Source organism: Emydura macquarii, unplaced genomic scaffold (assembly GCF_026122565.2).
Source record: "Emydura macquarii macquarii isolate MOO-44397 ecotype Brisbane River unplaced genomic scaffold, CSIRO-AGI_Emac_v2 contig_1119, whole genome shotgun sequence".
NCBI lineage: Eukaryota > Metazoa > Chordata > Testudines > Chelidae > Emydura > Emydura macquarii.
The window spans coordinates 3,031,751-3,049,370 of NW_027131256.1; the positions used below are offsets into that span (position 1 = coordinate 3,031,751).

The 17,620-nt window shown below is 44.0% G+C and overlaps 1 protein-coding gene across 3 annotated transcripts in view; it reads right to left on the bottom strand.

The window, feature by feature from the left end:
• Positions 1-730: 730 nt before the first annotated feature.
• The window catches only part of STXBP5L (syntaxin binding protein 5L), a 354,593-nt gene continuing 337,703 nt past the window's right edge, over positions 731-17,620 (bottom strand). For all 3 annotated transcript variants that reach the window (XM_067546369.1, XM_067546370.1, XM_067546368.1), the window contains 6 exons: positions 10,565-10,804; positions 8,589-8,949; positions 7,468-7,633; positions 3,617-3,728; positions 2,960-3,180; positions 731-1,166 (listed from right to left, as the gene is read on the bottom strand). In XM_067546369.1, coding sequence (XP_067402470.1) covers positions 1,125-1,166; positions 2,960-3,180; positions 3,617-3,728; positions 7,468-7,633; positions 8,589-8,949; positions 10,565-10,804 — 1,142 coding nt within the window. In that variant the 3' untranslated portion in view covers positions 731-1,124. The remainder of the gene's footprint in view (positions 1,167-2,959; positions 3,181-3,616; positions 3,729-7,467; positions 7,634-8,588; positions 8,950-10,564; positions 10,805-17,620) is intronic.

Genomic DNA, 17,620 nt, shown 5'->3' on the forward strand with positions numbered 1-17,620 from the left:
ATTAAGCGTGTTGCTGTTGTGCTCTTCAGCCAGCCAGCTTTAAATTGGGTTACTGTGCAATTTCCTAAGCATCAGTTCGTGAGGGAGAATTCTTTCCTATAAGCTGCTAAAGTCACTGAGTTAAGGGGATTTACCAGCATGACACACTGGGCCCTCAGTTTTTTCAGTTTAATTCAATAAATTACTGACTCACCTTCTCGTCAGCTTCTAATATTGAAAAACAAGGCAACCAAGTGATTCAGCCACTCCTGGGGTGAACGATGTTATCACAGCCCCCTTCAAGGATGTTTGGAGCTGAATCTAGCACAAGCTGTACACATCTTTCAGAAAATTAATGTTTATGGAAGGCATTTCCTGCACTCTTTGGATTGTAAAGACCCCTCCCAACTCTCATTTAGGAGACATCCCATCTGGTTCCTTCACAAACGCTAAATGAAGCATTTGGATGTTAGTGTATTCTTTGGATAGGAATTAAATAGTACTGATGATTTCAAGCCAGACTTTCTAAGGAAAAGAACCAGCAGCAAATAAGAAAATGTAGCTCATCTAATTTTTCATTTGAGAGTAGCAGCAGCCATGCTTGAAATGTATTGGCTGGTTGTAGTGTAAAAATAAAGGTTTTTGCGGTTTTTAAATATTTTTTGCTGAGCATAGAAATAAATCCCTTTTTCTTCGGTCACAGCATGCTTTCTTTTTCTTTGTTTTTAAGATGTCAATTAGTCATGCAAAATTTTATTCATTTTTTTTTATAAGTGCATTAACATTCTAGTTTGTACAGGATATTTTTAACCAGAGACACTCTCCACAGTTCATTCCTAGTGCTTTTGGAAAAAAACAAACCCTACATGCCAACGTGACAGTTCATTCAATTCCTTTTGGAAAGAGGTTTACTACACCGTGAGCCAGGTATTTTGACTAAAAGACCAATACAATTCTAGGCTCCATCTTGTGGGTTGTAAAACTTCTCCTCCTTGACTCCCCGCTGGTGGTGAATCCAAACAAATAACAGGAAACCGTTTCCTAGGAGAAGGTTTTGCTTCTGGCCAGTGACTAGTAGTTTTGGGAATAAGTTTCCGTTTCCCTGAATAGTGTTCTCAACCAAGCCAAGCAGCGTCTTTAAAAGTCTAAAACTGGTACCATTTCTTGTCCTTATATTTCAGCATCAACTACAGAGATGGGAAATAAGCAAAATGAAAATTAGAGACAAAACCCTGGTTTGCTGCTGATTATGTGGTTTAACCCCACTGAGCTAGTGGTGTTACTCCACAAATGAATTAGGTCCATTAGCTGTCACAGACTTCATAATCAAGTAGAAAATTTGGAGCAAAAAACAGCAGCAGGTTGTGCTTTCCCAAACATGTCGTTTCCCTTTTCTGCTGTGAAATACTTGCCTTTTTTTTTTTTTTGCTTTCTCTGTCATAATTAAGTGTTACACCTCTGCAAAGATAATTATTTACCCATAGTTCTTGTTCACTGAAGCAAAGCTTCTCAGGGAATTCCTACTTCAGCACTCTGCTTTTTGCATAAGACTACGTAGGAACTGCTATAGATTCGCTTTTTGATCCTGAGGCACTGGGGCGCACTACATCCCTTGCCTCCTGGATATACCATCTGTCAGTCCTTGCACTACCTCTATGCATCTCCTAGAGAGTATTTTTTGCCTCACACTTATAATAGCCAAAAGAAACCAAATACAAACATCTCTCCCTGGGGCACTGGGTAGATGGCAATCCAGCTGTACAGACACCTGGAAAATCGGAATTACAGTTAAATATTTTTTAATATTCTTACCCTTCTTTTCAATTGATTCTCACGCTTAGGACTATACCAGATGATGACATCGTTTCAGTTTTACAGTTCAAATATCTCCATGTTAAGCAGTCTGTTTAGTGCAAGCCAGTTTAGTATGACACACCTTGGTCATGCCCTTTGCCCCCCCTTTCCTCCTCCCTTCCGGGCCCCTTAGTGCCCCCACATGTTCTCCTGCATCCAGGTGCACAAATGTGACCAACCCTCATTTCCCCCTCCCTGTTGAGTAAATCTTGTGCAACAAGTAGGTTTTTAAAAGAAACTGCCAGGGTTAATGGTAGTATTTCTACTGTTATTTTTCATAACTGAACGTTTGGCAGGAGGGACGGCATGTAAAATCTTTAGAGAAATTCATGAATATTGCCCTCATCTCACCATTGTTCCCAAAAGGACTGAGGCCCATACGTTGCCCTCAGGGAAGATGGTGGGTCCGCTCTGATGTCAGGAGCAACACTGATGCGTCAATGAATGGAGGTAGTGGTCATCTTAACTGAGGGCACTTTGAACTCTCCGTCCCACTGAGAACAATGGGAGATGGCAGCAGTTTTGAAAGATGGCTGTTTCTGAAGAAAACATTGCAGGAGCCTTGGGCAGTGGTGGCACCTTGGCTCTCCCCTGTTCTCTGTCCATGGCATACAGTTGAGTTTCCTGAGGACTGAGCTGTTTTGGATCAATTGAAGTCTTTGGACTTAATGTAGGAAAACCCATGTGAAATGTAATGGCCTGTTAGACACAGGCGATCAGACTAGATGATCTGATCATCCCTTTTAGCTTAAACTACGAAAATGTGGAGTAAGTGTAACCAAATTAGATGGCTGCCTGCATTTGCAGAGAGTCTGGAACTACAGCTTTGATGTGGGGAACTGCCCCATTCATTTCAGTGGGTGCAGCTGTGAATGATGATACTTTGCTGCTTACCAAAGCATGTAGGAAAGGAGAAGACATAGCATATAATGAAGATCTACACCAGCGTTCCCCAGTGTGTGGGGGAGGGTGCATGGAAGCTGTATAAATTAAGATAAGCATACCTATAACAAAACTCAGGGGATTCTAATTAGTTTAATTTTCCTGAAGGAGTTCACCTTTCTTGACCTTGGGTAACCCTGGTTAGGGCAAAGTCTCTCCACGTGTACGTGCGTAGGACCCCTACCTCATGTGCATGTTTGGAAAACGCCTCTGCACTAGCCATCATGCTTGCAGTTTTTTCATCCAGTTCTCCCAGTCTCTGTCCTCTCTCGTCAAGGGCAAGGCGTGCACGAGCCAAGTCTCCGATTGCCCCTCCTGCAGCTCCTTTCATACCCTCGATTCCACCTGAGCCGGGGATGTGCTGAGCCAGACTCCGAGAGGCCTTTCCTGCCGATGCCTCGCCAACTACAAAGGGAAAGTGGATGTTCAGGTGGGAGTTAACTCATTTCCCCCACCAATAACCAAAGAGTTCTTTGCTAGTTCCTCACTCCCTGGCTGTTACTTGGGGTGTGCTGTGGAACACGTGGACTGACTCATGCTTTCCAGGCAGGTATGATACTAGTGCTCTCTCCAAACTGTTCTTCAATAAGGGCTGTTTTATTGTTCACTTGTTCCTAGTGGGAAGGAAGGAAGGAAACGTTTGGGTAGATAGAAAACAAGGCTCTGAAATATCAAGCTCTTGCTCCTAGCAGCTTCTGGGAAAAATTTTCTTCCTCCTTCATAGTGTTATCTTTGACATTTTTAACATCCCTTCTTTCCTAGATCACGTGTCCTGTCCTTGTATTGGTTTAGTTGTTCTGTGTCTTCTGACTGTTAGAATCACTTAAGAAGAATCACTTACACAGCTCTTCTCTGTCAAAGGTCTGCCCGCTGCCTCCAAACAGCCCCTTGAGAAAGCCTCTGGTCTGGGCTTCTGGTGTTTCCACTGGGGTAAACAAATCCCCAAGCATGTCCTATCCAAAGTCAGACAAAAGAACACGTGAGGAACTAGAGAGGTGAAGATTGTCATTTACTTTAAATGTCTGGATTAGAATAAAGAGCCATTGACATCAACTGGCTGGCAAATAAAGGATGAATTCTGATGTATGCAGCATATTGTATTTCAAAACCAGGGCTAGCAGGGACAACATTTGAAAGTCTGTAAAGTCCACCCTTTAAAAAAAATCCTCATTCTATGGAGAGAAGAGCATTAAGCATTTGCTGTCTGGTTACTTCTAGAGCGGGATAAATAGTGCAGATAAAATGTCCAACCAAATCCATTCCCATTTAAAAAAATTAGTTTATCTGTGTTCCTTCCCCTTGTGGGATCATATTTTATGATTTGCAGAGAGCAAATTTTGCAGTGAAGCTACAACATAAAAATGTTGACTAAAATCAAGCAAGCACAATCAGCTGGTGAGTGGCAGAAGAGACAAAAATTGTTGAAGAAACGATTTGTTGTGAATTATATGCTTTGCACTAGTGATTATCCAGGCAACCAGACCGTGAATACTTGGAAAAGAGAAAACAATAAAGATGAATTTAGAGCTTGCTGACAGTTAGGAAGAGATTTTTACAAAAGGCCATCATCACCTTCCCTGTGAGAGCTCATCTTTGGATGTTATCTGTGCCTCCAACCCACTTAATTTTACTTTTTACACAGTGCCAATAGTGCGTGAGATGTTTGCAAACGCAGCTGAAGCTATAGCCCCTGCCCTCAGAGAGCTTATACCTGTATGCTTCAAACCAATTGTGGGGAGATGGCGTCAGCACATTAATAATGGAGGTATGTACTACACTAGTGTGTTGTTATGGCAAAACTTGAAGAGAAACCCTTTAGTATTAGGGAGAAGGTGGTGTGTGTGTGCGTGTCTCACACACTATCCTTTGAATGAATTCGAATACTTCTTCCTAGCGTTCCTATTTTTGCTTGTTGAAGGCCTGTTCAGCAGTGCGCCAGGAAGGAGCTGCCATTGAGCCCTAGTCTACACATACCTGGCGATTTAGCGGCAGTTGACAGGAGTTACGCAAGCTACGCAGAGTGGCTTGCATAACTCCCGTTGACTGCTGTGCTTCCCGTCTGTGCGGCGTCTTCACTGCATTGCGCCACTTGAGGGGGTGGTTTACCAGTGTCGACTTCTGGATCGATTGAGCAGGCCTTCACTGACCGCTCAGTCGATCCAGATAGGTCAATCTGACGGCGGTGACTTTGCCACTGTCAGTATAGACATCCCCTTAGACTCTCAATAGCTCCATGCTCCCTCCCTGCCTGCTCTACGGAGGAAGGAGATTATAGCACCACTTTTCAGCCAGCCTCCCTGCTTCCTACTGCATGGCCTGCTCTGTGCCAGCTGGTCGGTCAGGGTGGTGAAACAATGGCTCTGCCTAGGCTCCTCCTGGGGGAATACTGGCTTGCTCTTGTCTGTGCAGAAGCTGTGATGTGAACAGCTGGAACGTGGCAGTGCTGGGAGGTAAGAGCCTTATTCCCTCACTAGGGCTAACAAAAATCTAGCCCAGCTCCTAGTTTTAAACCCATCTTCAGTGATGTATTTAGCCGTCCCTCCAATGATTTGGAAACAGTTGATTCAAATCCTCCTCTCCAACGAGCCCAAGCCTGGCTGCAACACGCATTCCTCATAACAATTCTTCAATGTTGAAAGTGCCAAGCACTCTGTGATGACTTCTGCTGCTCAACACGTTCCCCTGGTCTAACAAGTGCTGGCAGTACCATGGGTTTTGTTTGGCATCCTAGGTCTCTGCTAATTATACAACCCCCAACTTATTTCCTTTTATTACTGGTAATGATCCTTCCCCAATAGCCCCACACAATTCTCTTTCTTTACATAAATGACATTTTCAGTGTACAAAATCTAACATGATGAACTAGCTTTTGCCAGGAATAAACGACCCTCTTCATAGCTGATCTATTTTAATGTATAATGCACCATGAGAAGCTTCTTCCACCTGTGAATAAGGGCTGTAATGGAAACTACTGTAAATAATTCAAAAACATGTCTTAATCACTAATGGATTTTTTGGAGTTTTTTAATGGTTTAAAATCCAACTCAGAAAGCCTGACCTTCTAGCCTATTGGCTGAATGCTGAAGAAGCTGGATTAAAGTGGAGTGTGGGGCCTGTATTTATTTTTTTGAATAAAATAAGCAACATTAAAATTAGGGAAGGAATAGAGATTGCGCTTATGCACTTTTCCTTCAGTTAGACACAGCCCGGTATTGAGTGCCATACATTTTTAAGCAGTTGTAACATTTTAAACCTTTCAACCAGAGCAGCACATTAGGACTTTGCTATACTGGCATAGGTTCAGGTTATGGCGACTGTCAACCTGTTTCAAATCTGGCTCCACTTAGTAGTAACCAGAAATCATTACCGTTAATGTCAGTTTGTGGACTCGGTACATTGCTAGGGGACAGGAACTACTCCAAAGAGGCCAAGGACTGTTGACCTCCCCTTTGTCCCAATGAGTTGGTTCCTACAGCACAAGCATAAGCTATACAGGGGGGTGTGGTTTGCCTGTGGGAAGTGGCCTGCTGCTGCAGCCGTCCATAGTGTCCTGTGCTATGAATATAGAGGGAACTTCCAGCGATAGGTTTGTCAGGCTAGCACTGATTTCATTTAAAAAAGATAAAAGCTAGAGCAATTGCCTTTTCACTGACGTTTCAGCCTAGATTGTAGCCTACATTCAATCTAATGCCTGGCACATCTGCTGGCAATAATGTTAGTCTAACTTCTTACTATTTTTAACCATTTAACACTTTAATTAATTACATTTATTTAATTAAACTTAGAAGAGGAATAAGTATCATTACTTTGAGAAACCTACAAGTAAACCATACTCTTCCACATAAGCTGCTCATTTATAAATACACCATTTGCTCTGTGGGAACAAATCTTGTTGTAGAAGCATCTGTATGTGGTTTCCCCCAGCGTTAGCTGATAAAATGTTGGGTTCGTGTTCTGCATTCTTTCATAGGTTTAACACATGCATGTTAAGAGATCAGAGCATTAAACAATGATACTATACCGCTAAGTATTTCTTTCTCCATTTTACTCCTTCCACATGTAGGAACTTTTCTCCTGAGAAAATTGGTTCTTTAGAAATGTTGATGTAAATTGACCTATTTTTTCCATGCATGACACTGCAGATGTTACAAAATATCCTGGGCAACCTTTACAATATTATGTGGCGTTTCAGATTCCAAATTAAAAATAAGCGTGCATTGGATTTAATGAAAATTATCTGAAAAAGGAACAGGTTACACTAGATTTTAAACCAGTGGTTCTTAACCTTTCCAAACTACTGTACCCCTGAAGCCTGAGTCCCACGCCCACGGGGCTGAGGCATGTAACTTAGTTTCATGGTGCCCCTGTGGCTCCAGGCAATTGCCTTTCTTGCCACCCCCAATACCAGATCTGCACTTGCGACCCCTCTAAACCCTGAGGTTAAGAAACACTGTTTTAAACCAAAGGGTGTGGTGTTAACAGCTGAAAGCCTGAGAATGGTGTATGCCAGCGTGGTCAAGGCAGGGGTGGCAGGGCTCTGTAGAGATGCCTCTGGCTGGTTTAGAAGTGGTGCTGAAATATGTCCAGCCCTCTTCTGTGGGCAGCACAGATCTCACAATGGGAGCCCATTAGTGCCCCATAAATTTCTCCACAAGACAGTCAAGCAGCTTGTATACTTTCTGCAAGCCCTACCTGTAGATTGTCACACATCTCTTGGCTGTATGTCAGTCGCTGGATCTCTGTGGGAGAGCTGAGATACAACGCTTGCCCTTCATTGGTGAAACAAAATGTCCGTGCTATCCTCATGTCCGTTACAGGTAAATAGTTGACATCCAGCAATGGGCGAAGGCTGGGCAAGCTGAAGAGAAGCAGATGCCTGTGTTATGTTGGGATTTACAGAAAATGCTTTGATTCTATTGCACGATTCAAACCCACAGGTAACTCAGTATTTTCTATATACAGCCTAGAATGCTGTGGTATGCAAAGCGCAGTCCTACTCTTACATGTGCTTCAATGGCACCTTCCCACCTTCACCCATCTGCTCTTTCTGTGTATTGGTCTCAAAGCAAACTTTGGTGACCAAAATAGGTTTTTAGGGCTAGCTCCACAAAAGGATGTAGACACCAAGCTGCCACTGTTGGCACCTCAGTCCAGCATTGGGGTGCCACTCAGATTCTCAAAACCCTGCTCAGCTGGCACCTAACGCTGGAGGAGTCAAAAAAAAATCCGCAGAATGTGCAGCTTGTGTTTTCCAAAGGTTCGAGGTTGGTTAGAACTCTCACGGACGCTGCTGCTCCTGCCCGAGGACTACTTGAATGTCACTTTTCAACTTTTCACCTTAGCAATTTTGATTATCCAAATAAGAATTGGTAAAACATATTTTTTTTTACCATGTATTTTGATTTCTACTCTCATTGAACTTACAGCGGTGAGACCAGGCTTGGAAGTTTTCAGCCCCAAAGGTGAAAGCTGACAGTTATAAGCGACTGAAGAGAGGTGGATTGCATGGAAATTATCCTGCAAATTTAGTCATAGTGAGCACCGCTGCTTCTGCTATGCTATAGCTGTCAGAGATAATCCTGGTACTATATTGTGAGAAGGACTGTTAACTCAGAGAATTTACATACTAGAGCAAAATGGGTATAGCTTTCCTTTAAACGTGTGCACAATACAAACATGCTCAGCCCCCCATCCCCCTCCCCATTTCAGCAGATTGCAAGGGACAGGGAATTCACCATGAATCCTTCTCCCCTTTAGTGTTCCTGACTCTGTCGCCTTTTTCAATTTTGCCAAATGATTAGCTAGGTAAGTACCTCAGTGTCATGATATGCCCATTGGCACAAAAGCAAGCCAGGCAGACACTGTTACACAGGGTCACCACATCTGCTCGTAGTAGAAAGGACGTTTCTGTGATGTTATGAACGTAAAGGCATGTCTGGGAAGGCAGTGAGAAGACTTTGGCTTGTTTTTCTGAGCAGATGACAGCAAACTGATGATCTCCCATATCCTGGGAGGAGGAAGGAGAATGCATGACGAGTTTCCTTTTTCTTGTTTTTTCACTGTCATCTATGCTGTTTGGGTCCCTCCATACTTCATAGGGTGGCTGAATCAATGTTCCCATGCAGTCCAAGCATGAAAAAGTTAGCACTGCTCCCTTCAGCGTCAGAACCGTACCTATAAAATATAATTCTCTAGCTTTGACACATGCTTTTCACAGGTGCATCAGGGTATAGTTTGCATCCAGGTTTTCCATTTTGGAGGAGTACAGTAGCCCACATTAGCCCAAGTAAGCTAATGCGCTACACAAAGTAACCTTTTGCTTTAAATGAAATATTTTTGCAGCCACACAGACAGTGAAGGAGTGGGCCACAGTTACTGAAAATTCTCTGGGCAACCTAAAAAAATAGTACAAATAGTAGAATTTAGAGATAAAAATGGCCAATTATGCCACGTATCCCAGTCTCTTATCAATAGGATTGTTCTTTACAGTGCAATTTCTAGTGTTTTTCCAGTCTGGTTTTAAAAATGCCAAGTGAGATAGTGCCTATCCTTCCCCTGTCTAATACAGACTACAGTTCCAAACTCTAATATATCTCACTCCTAAATTTTCTCCCATTATTCCTAGTTATTTCCCTTTCAGACTGCTAAATAAATCCTGTCCCTCCTTGGTGTTTACCTCCCTCCAGTATCCCATGTAACCCATGCCTGTCACTTAGTCAAGACGTGCTTTGAATCTTCCAATCTTTGCTTGGAAATTATCCCCTCCAGCCCACAATCATTTTGTCATTCTTCTCTGAAATCCTCTGGTTTCTCAGTGACTTTCTGATGACACCCCTGAACTGCTCATAATATTCCAGCAGTGGCTGAAGCAGAGCTGTATGTAGGAAGACTATAACCTTTCTGCTCTGTGACAAAATGCTTTTGTCTACACAGTCTAAAATTACACTGCCCTTGTTTCCCAGCCATATCCACACACACATGATTAATCTACTGCCAGCTCTCTCTGGTCTGTGTTTCCCCTTCTCATTTAATATACGTATCTGGGATTGCTTTTCCTCACCTGTATTCACTTGTGTTTTCCAGAACTGAACCTCATTTTTTTGTTCTCTGCCCTTGTGTCTAATCTCATGGCATGTGCTCCTCAGTGTCCATAACTGCATTCAATTCAACACCCTCTGTGTCAGTAATCTTATCATCGTAATTATCATCAAAACTTGGTGTGAAACTAGGGCCTACTTCATTCCTCAACTACTTTCGCAAAAAGCTAAATTTTTGTTCTGCTAGCTAGACCTCCTGGCTGAGCGAGACCTGTCTGCCACAGCTAGAAGGCAGGCGCTCCTGAGTTCTAAGGCTGGCTTTATCACTGGCTCCCAAGTCTTATCCTCTGCCTGGTGCCCCATCTGCAAAAGTGGGAGCAGCTCTCTGTATCACAGGGAAGGAATAATTCAGATTTATGAATATTTTTAAATATGAAAATAACTATTTGTGCTAAGTATTATTAATACATCTAATGATACCTTCTACTGGACTTTAGTGACATTTCTATTACCACATGATCCATCAAGTCTTGACAAGTTCAAGGGAATCCCAAATACACTTTTCCAGGAGGAACTATTTTTCCAATCTGAAAAAAGTCTCTTACAAGGAATGTCTATAGCTCTAGGCATGCTCTAATCTTCATGATTTAAAACTCACTACATGAGAGACTTTGGTCAGAGAAATCAGATATTTATACCCCCTCCTGCTACTGAGACAGAGAAAGAACAGGAAAGTAGACAGAAGCACTTACCACTTGGAGACACCATGACGGGTTCTGTCTGTCTTAATTCCTCAGTAGCAGGGAGATTAAGGGAGATGATCAAGACCATACCGAGGCCTGTTCCAACCCACAGACAGGGGGAGAGAGTAGAGTCATTCTTCCGTGCAAAGGTCTCCATAAAGTACAAAGCTGTAATTGCTTCCTTAGACTCTTTGTCGATGCTGGAGACGCTGGAGCTTCGGGAACGGCTGAAGGTGTTTTCCCGGTTTTCTGTTTAAATAAGGTAAATACAATCGAGCAGACATGAGCTGGCCGAGTTAGAGCACAGATACAAATGTATCTGAAAGCCAACTGCAAACGCATTGTCGTATGTATCCATCATGGACTCGGTGAACATTTTGATATGGGCATGGTCTTAACTTCCTGCCGGTGCATACGCAACAGTGAAAATGCTGTCAGAGCTCTCCAGACAAATCAGCCTGTTAGAAATAACTGCTTATTACAGAGATCTGCATAGGCTAACCAGAATCTGCTCCCCTCGTGGCTCAAAGGAGCTCTCCTAGACTCGTACATAACCGATGTCTTTAAAATTAAATCATGTACCTTGTTACAGGACATGAAGTGGGGGCTCAGTGCCAGCATCATGGTCTTGTTGCACATGTCCTTTGCTTTGCTGTGTTACAAGCATCAATACGGCTACTAGTGTGTTCACAGTAACCCTCCTTTGTCCGGGGCAGCTGCTGTCTGGGAGGAGACGCTCACACTTGAACTGGCCCCTGTTCCACACAATGTTCAGGGGGAAGGAACATCTTTTAACCCTTTTCCCCTCAAACCAGCTCCCACTTTCCATACAATGGAGTGAGAAAGTTTCTCTGCCCCTCAACAGACTCCACACAATGGGGTTGGAGTGACACGCTGCTCCTTTCCTGTATGGTTTGGCAGGTAACCATGACAACCAATTAGAAACAGACACCTACATTCTCCCCTTGCCAAACTCAGTGGGAATCTCCCCAGGGCATGGGCCTCTTCCCAACTCTTCTGGGAAAGGGAATGGCATTGAACTTGGTCAGCTGTTGAAGGCACTTGATTAGGGTTAGGCTCACTCAGCCTTGTCTATCATCAGACCAGGTAGAACAAGCTGTTCAACACAGCCTTGCTAGGTGTTCACAGCGGGAGCAGAGGGGAGGGAGTTGAGTCTGAGAAGGGACTGGCCAATGAAGGATCTGGGGGTGATATTAGGACTCAGGGGAGCAGGGGGTGGCTGCAGCAGGAGGAAAGGGGTTGGGTTTTGACCCTAGTTCATTTCCTGGCACACAAGGCAGCAGTGTAGTCTCGCTGACAGTTTGGTCTGCCCTGAGTAGGGCTGCTGCTGATCCCTTTGATCTCTTATGCCTCCACTGTGCTTCCTGGCCAACAAGAAGAAAGCAGGGACCCTGCGTAATCTTTGCCAGCCAGCCTTGGGCCAGCTCTGCAATCCAGCTACACAGAGCCAAAGGCAGGCACTGGCTTACATCACAACATTGAAAGTCACAGGTGCTTTTCTGCAACATTAGAGGCTAGGCGACGGTGGAAGACAAAGACATGTTTGGTGCTAGTGGGCCTGAGACTTCTCTAAGCACCTCAGAGTACATTCAGCTACTCACTGGAGTCGAGTTGCTGAGATAACTGGGATGCTATGGCCACCTTCATCAAATCTATCTATGCATATAATGAAAGCCATCACTGTGGCATCTAGTGTCCAAGAGAGGTTTCACCCCCACCAAGCCCTTGTTAAGAAGCAAGTTCATCCTCTTCAGCCCCAGATGAGGGCAATATCTTCTCAAAGGAGAACGTTCAGGAGCCAGTAGAAGGGATTAGGGAGTAGATACTTCCTGGTGTTGGTGAAGACTTTAAGAACCTTCCCAATCAATCAGTCCCCCATAACTAAAGCCGCAGCCAAGCTTCATACCACATATGCGGGTCCTGGTCTGATTAAAAAGGATCCCTGTCCCACAGACATCTACTGTGGCATTAAGCTCCCTTCCTCCTGTGCCTCCACTCAAGTGGCAGAAATTAGCCAGTTGCCAGCACTGGACAGATGCACATAAACGTATTGCTGCACAGCTCAATGTTTGGCGGGAAAGGGTCAGTTTATATGTACGTGGGAATTGCAGTTTGCACAATTTCTACACTTTGAGTGAGGCCGTAGCTTTGCCCCGCACAAGCTCTGCAATACTGCAGCCCTGTGGGCTTTTAGTCCCCTTCATGCTGAAAAGAATAGTATGCCTGGTTCAGTTTCCAAGTGCCACATGCTCCCCAGCCAAGGAGCTCACATTCCACTCCCGGTGCAGGTGTTGGTGCTGCTACTTGGCCCTGGCTCAACACTACTGCATAAAAGCAGGGTCCTGGCTGCTATGTACCTCATATGCTACAGCTTAATGCGCCCCATATCCTCACGGCCCGTGCACCACTCTAGCCATGGAGTGCTGGAGGCAGTCATCAGCATTGCACCAGCTGCTGACCAAAGAGAGTTAGTGACGAGGCTTTCCATGTGTCCCTGACCCTGCAGCTCAGGGTGGCCCAGGACCCCAAACCTCGTTTTCCCCACATGGTGCACAGGTTGTTTTCCCGTTGGTATTAATAACAAGATCATGTAAAAAGCAAACATATTGGTGTTCAGGCTGCGAAAGATGCTAGAGGGACAAATACGTCTGCACAGTCTGTGTAGGCGACAAGCACAGCATTTAAATTATGTGATGTGCCATTTGCATGTGTCACAGGACTTTTTCCTTCCTTTAAATAAGAATAAACGTTCTTTGCTCTTGTGCAGTACAATTAACTCATGCCTTTTAGCAGAACTGACAGTAACAGGTATAATCTTTGGGACACTTTTGGGAACATGTCGTGCTGTTTCCATTAAATACAATGTTCAGATTGAATTTCAAAAGATCAGCGTGACACATCTCTGAGACTTTGGAGTCAAAGATTTCTGAACAGAACCACGTAACCTAGGAAAGCTCAGAGGCACTCTGTGACCTTCCCAGCCTGCTCTAAAACAGTTAAAAAAACCTACCCCTGGCATTTAGCTTTATTTGATAAAGTTCAGTTTAGGCCTCGCCTCACGGACTTATAGGTCAGAAGGGACCATTATGAGCATTTAGTCTGACTTCCTGCACAACACAGGCCACAGCACCTCACCCACCCACTCCTGCAATAGACCCCTAACCTGTTACTGAATCCTCAAATCGTGGTTTAAAGACGTCAAGGTACAGAGAATCCACCAGCAAGGAGGCCTCAGGTGTGCTGCTCCTAGGGCTTCTCCCTCAGGGGTCTCACACACTGTTGATACACTCTCTCTCTAGAGAGCCACTCCTTTTTATCTGGTTGAGGTATAAAAGCACCTGACTCAGGGAATCAGCGGAACTCTCCTAAGCCTTTCCCAGCAGGATCAATGACTGCTAACAAAGAGGGGTGTTTCATGCATTAGCCGGAGTGTTGTAAGCAACACATGAGAAGTAATTCTTTTGCTCTACTCAGCACAGATTAAGCCTCAAATGGAGTCTTGTGTCCAGTTCTGGGCACCATACTTCAGGAAAGACATGGACAAATTGGAGAAAGTCCAGCAAAGAGCAACCGAAATGATTAAAGGTTTAAAAAACATGACCTCTGAGGAAAGATTGAAAAAATCGGGTTTTTTTGGTCTGGATAAGAGACGACTGAGGGGAGGGGGAGGGGGGGGGGGGAAACATGATAACAATCTTCAAGTACTTAAAATTGTTAGAGTGATAAATTGTTCTCCTTAACCACCAAGGACAGGACAAGAAGCAATGGGCTTAAATTGAAGCATTCAATATTTAGGTTAGATGTTGGGAAAACTTCCAACCCGTAAAGGTGGTTAAGCATTGAAACAAGTTACCAAAGGAGGTTGAGAAATCTCCATCACTGGAAGTTTTTAAGAACGGGTTAGACAACCCTGTCAAGCCCTCTTATACCAAAGTCTGGGTGTGCAATTAGTCCACCTGGCAAGCCACCACTCTCCCTGCCATTTCTACGGGCCCATTCATTACCCACTGGGAGAGCCAGACCCCTGGCCTCTACTAGAGCTCATCTCTTGTCAGTAGATCCATGAGGAACAAAGCTTTTGTATATACTGCTGTTCCTCACACAATACTTTGGGCTGGGGGCTTCCTCCTAGACTCTTGGTGATTGGCAGTGGGCTCAGTGAGTCCACGTCTCCCCAAAATTACATTTGTAACACAAAATTAGACAAAGTTACATTTGTAACACAAAATTACATATGTAACACAATTCTCTTACATGTTCCTTTTCCCCATAAACTAAACACATAAGAAGGTATGGAAGTCCTCCCATCCGGCCCCAGCCTCTGTTTTCATCTCCCACCAGCTCCCTGTATCTTCCAGTTTTCTCCCTAAGATCTGCTCTATGAACTCTGCTCTAGGGCGGAGCTGACGCTGTCTCAGTGTGGTCTTTCTAACAAGTAGGCACTTACGTTTTTTTAATCCTTTGTAGCTCTACTGTGAAAAAAGCTAAAAAGATGCCCCAGGACTCACATTGAACAGTAGCCATCAGCTCAAAGGTGACCAGCAGGCCTCAGGGTCACCATCCAGTCTCACCATAGACAGAGAAGGGCTGGCGCTCACCGACTCGCAGACCGTGATCCTGGGTTAATGAACCTGTCAACCATTGGCTCCCAGACTTGCTGCTGCTGTTCTTGGTGAGCTCCTTCACAAACTGCCACAAGGCCTGCCACAGCTGTTGTTTGGGCCTGCTGCCACTTCTGCCCTCATGTTATTCCAGTTCAAGGTTGCTTCTCTCCCTGCCCCCACACAGCTTTTCCAGAATACGTCAAAAATATCCCACTCTGAGTGAGCAGCCTGCTCTAAAACAAAGTCCACACACTGAGTAGAGTCAAACTCCCTACCCTCCTTGAGTTTGACAAAAAACAACAACTTCATCTCCGACCATCTCTGCAGGCCTGGCTACTCCTAGGACTCTTCCCTCCAGACTGCTCTGCCCACAGCTTCACATCTCTATGTAGAGATCACGCCTTCCTCCCAAGCATAGGGGATAGTTAACAAGCTGCCTGCACTGCCAAGTTAGAAGAACTCACTTAACGTTTCCCAGCAGCCTCAATCTCTGCCAACAGGTGGGAATGTTTCAGTCAAATAGTGCAGCCTGTTCTACAATCCTCTCCACAGTCAATGTTATCTCCTGCCGTCCCACTTTTTTCTATTGATGTAGTTGATATTAATGTAAAATACAGCTCAGCAACAAAGATTACAGGCCATGCTGTGTGTATCGTGTTATATTGCTGTGTTCACCAGGGTTCTCAAATATCTTCATAGTATGGACCACTTTTGAACAGGGATTGTTTCATGGATTCCTCTCCTCCTCGTGGTGTTCATGAGGGTCACAGCGCCCCCCCACTCGTGAACACATCATAGCTCTTTGGCAACTAAAGTAACTGATTACATGGGAAATTAATTTTTCCACAGCTCTCTTTAATGAGTTTAATTTTGTCTTTTTATCTCTATTTTACTCTTCATTTCATCTCTCCTCCAATCTGTTCTGTTCCTCTTTCCAGGGCAAATGTTCCCCTGCTACCACATCCCCTTATATCCTCCCTTTTCTCTCTCCCGCCAAACATGCTGTTCTGCCACTAAATTTCCTTGTGTCCTGGACTCACTGCCTGACAAGCTGCCCCCTCCACCACTTTATCCAAAGGACATACACCCCAGATGCCTCATCTTCTTCTCCCTTGAGCAGGCTCCTCTTGTTGGTGTCTGTCAGTTCCAGTCCCTGGTGATGGTTCCTATTTGCTCTTCTCTTTGTGGATGGCGCTATGCTTGCTCTTCCTCCTTGCTTCCAGCTGATTTTATAGTCTCCAGATACCTGTAGAAGCAGCTAGAAGCCTGGGAGAAGCAGCCACCACTGTACAAAAAGCCAGATCTCCACAGACCACTAAGCATGCACTTCATGAACCACTGTTTGTCTATCCATTAGATTGCATGCAACTGTTCTCAGTTGAAGCTTACCTACTGCATAATGGCATGTACTGTGTACCCTGATTGTGCCATATAAATAATTAATAATACATTCTGAGCTTCAGCAAAGAAAGTAGTAAGCCAGTCAGGCCTACCTCTGCCCTCCTAAAAATAATTGTGCTTTATTTATATTTGAATTCAATTCTGCCCTGCATATGGATTGGGTTCTTCAGACATGGCTTGACCTACATGAATCAATTTCTGTTTTAGTTTGATTGTTATATTATTTTCTAGTTTTTAGCAATAGTTAGTTTGTGGAAAAACATTTCTGACAAATAAAATCCGTGTCTTGTATCTGACTTCCCCTGAATGTGGAACCTCTCACTGTTACCCACCTCACTGTGACAGAAAAACACAGGATACTTCAACGAACATGTTAGGATAAAAATGAGGGCGGTGTTTTCAAGCCTTACCTTTGTCCATCCATGTGTAAGCGGCATAGTGACGCTCGTCGTGTGAGAATGTACTGACTCCATGTAATTGCTGAAGCATTGCCCGTCTGGAAATGTAACCTACTGCCACAAAAATGCATGCATTGCAAAAGGACAAGAACAATTGAGCCAACCATCATCATGACATTTATATGAAAGCAGCCCCGAGCAGTTACAGTCCTAACGCAGTTTTCTTGCTTGACACAGTGGTCCTGCTGCAGTGAGCTGGTGACTTTAAAAGAAAGTTTGATTTGTTTTTTGAAAATATTAAAAAAAAGCAATTCAAATGAAACATTTCCCATGCTTTAGTTCACAGAAATAAAATCCCATCTTGCCACCTTTACATAGCAGTCTTAAAATGAATAATGTTTTCCATTCCCTTTGGCTTAGTGGAAATAACACCACAGTTTCCTCACTTCCCCATGCAATTTTAAAAAACAAGAATGCTAATGACAATGTGTATGCTGCTGATTAATGCACCTTAAGGGAAATATTCGCCTTTCTGTTCTCATTAACTTCTGCAAGAGCTTTGAAAGGGGAATATACCCCTATAAATCATCTCTTCAATGGAGGTGTCATCATGATTATGTCAAAATAATGGAATAAACATT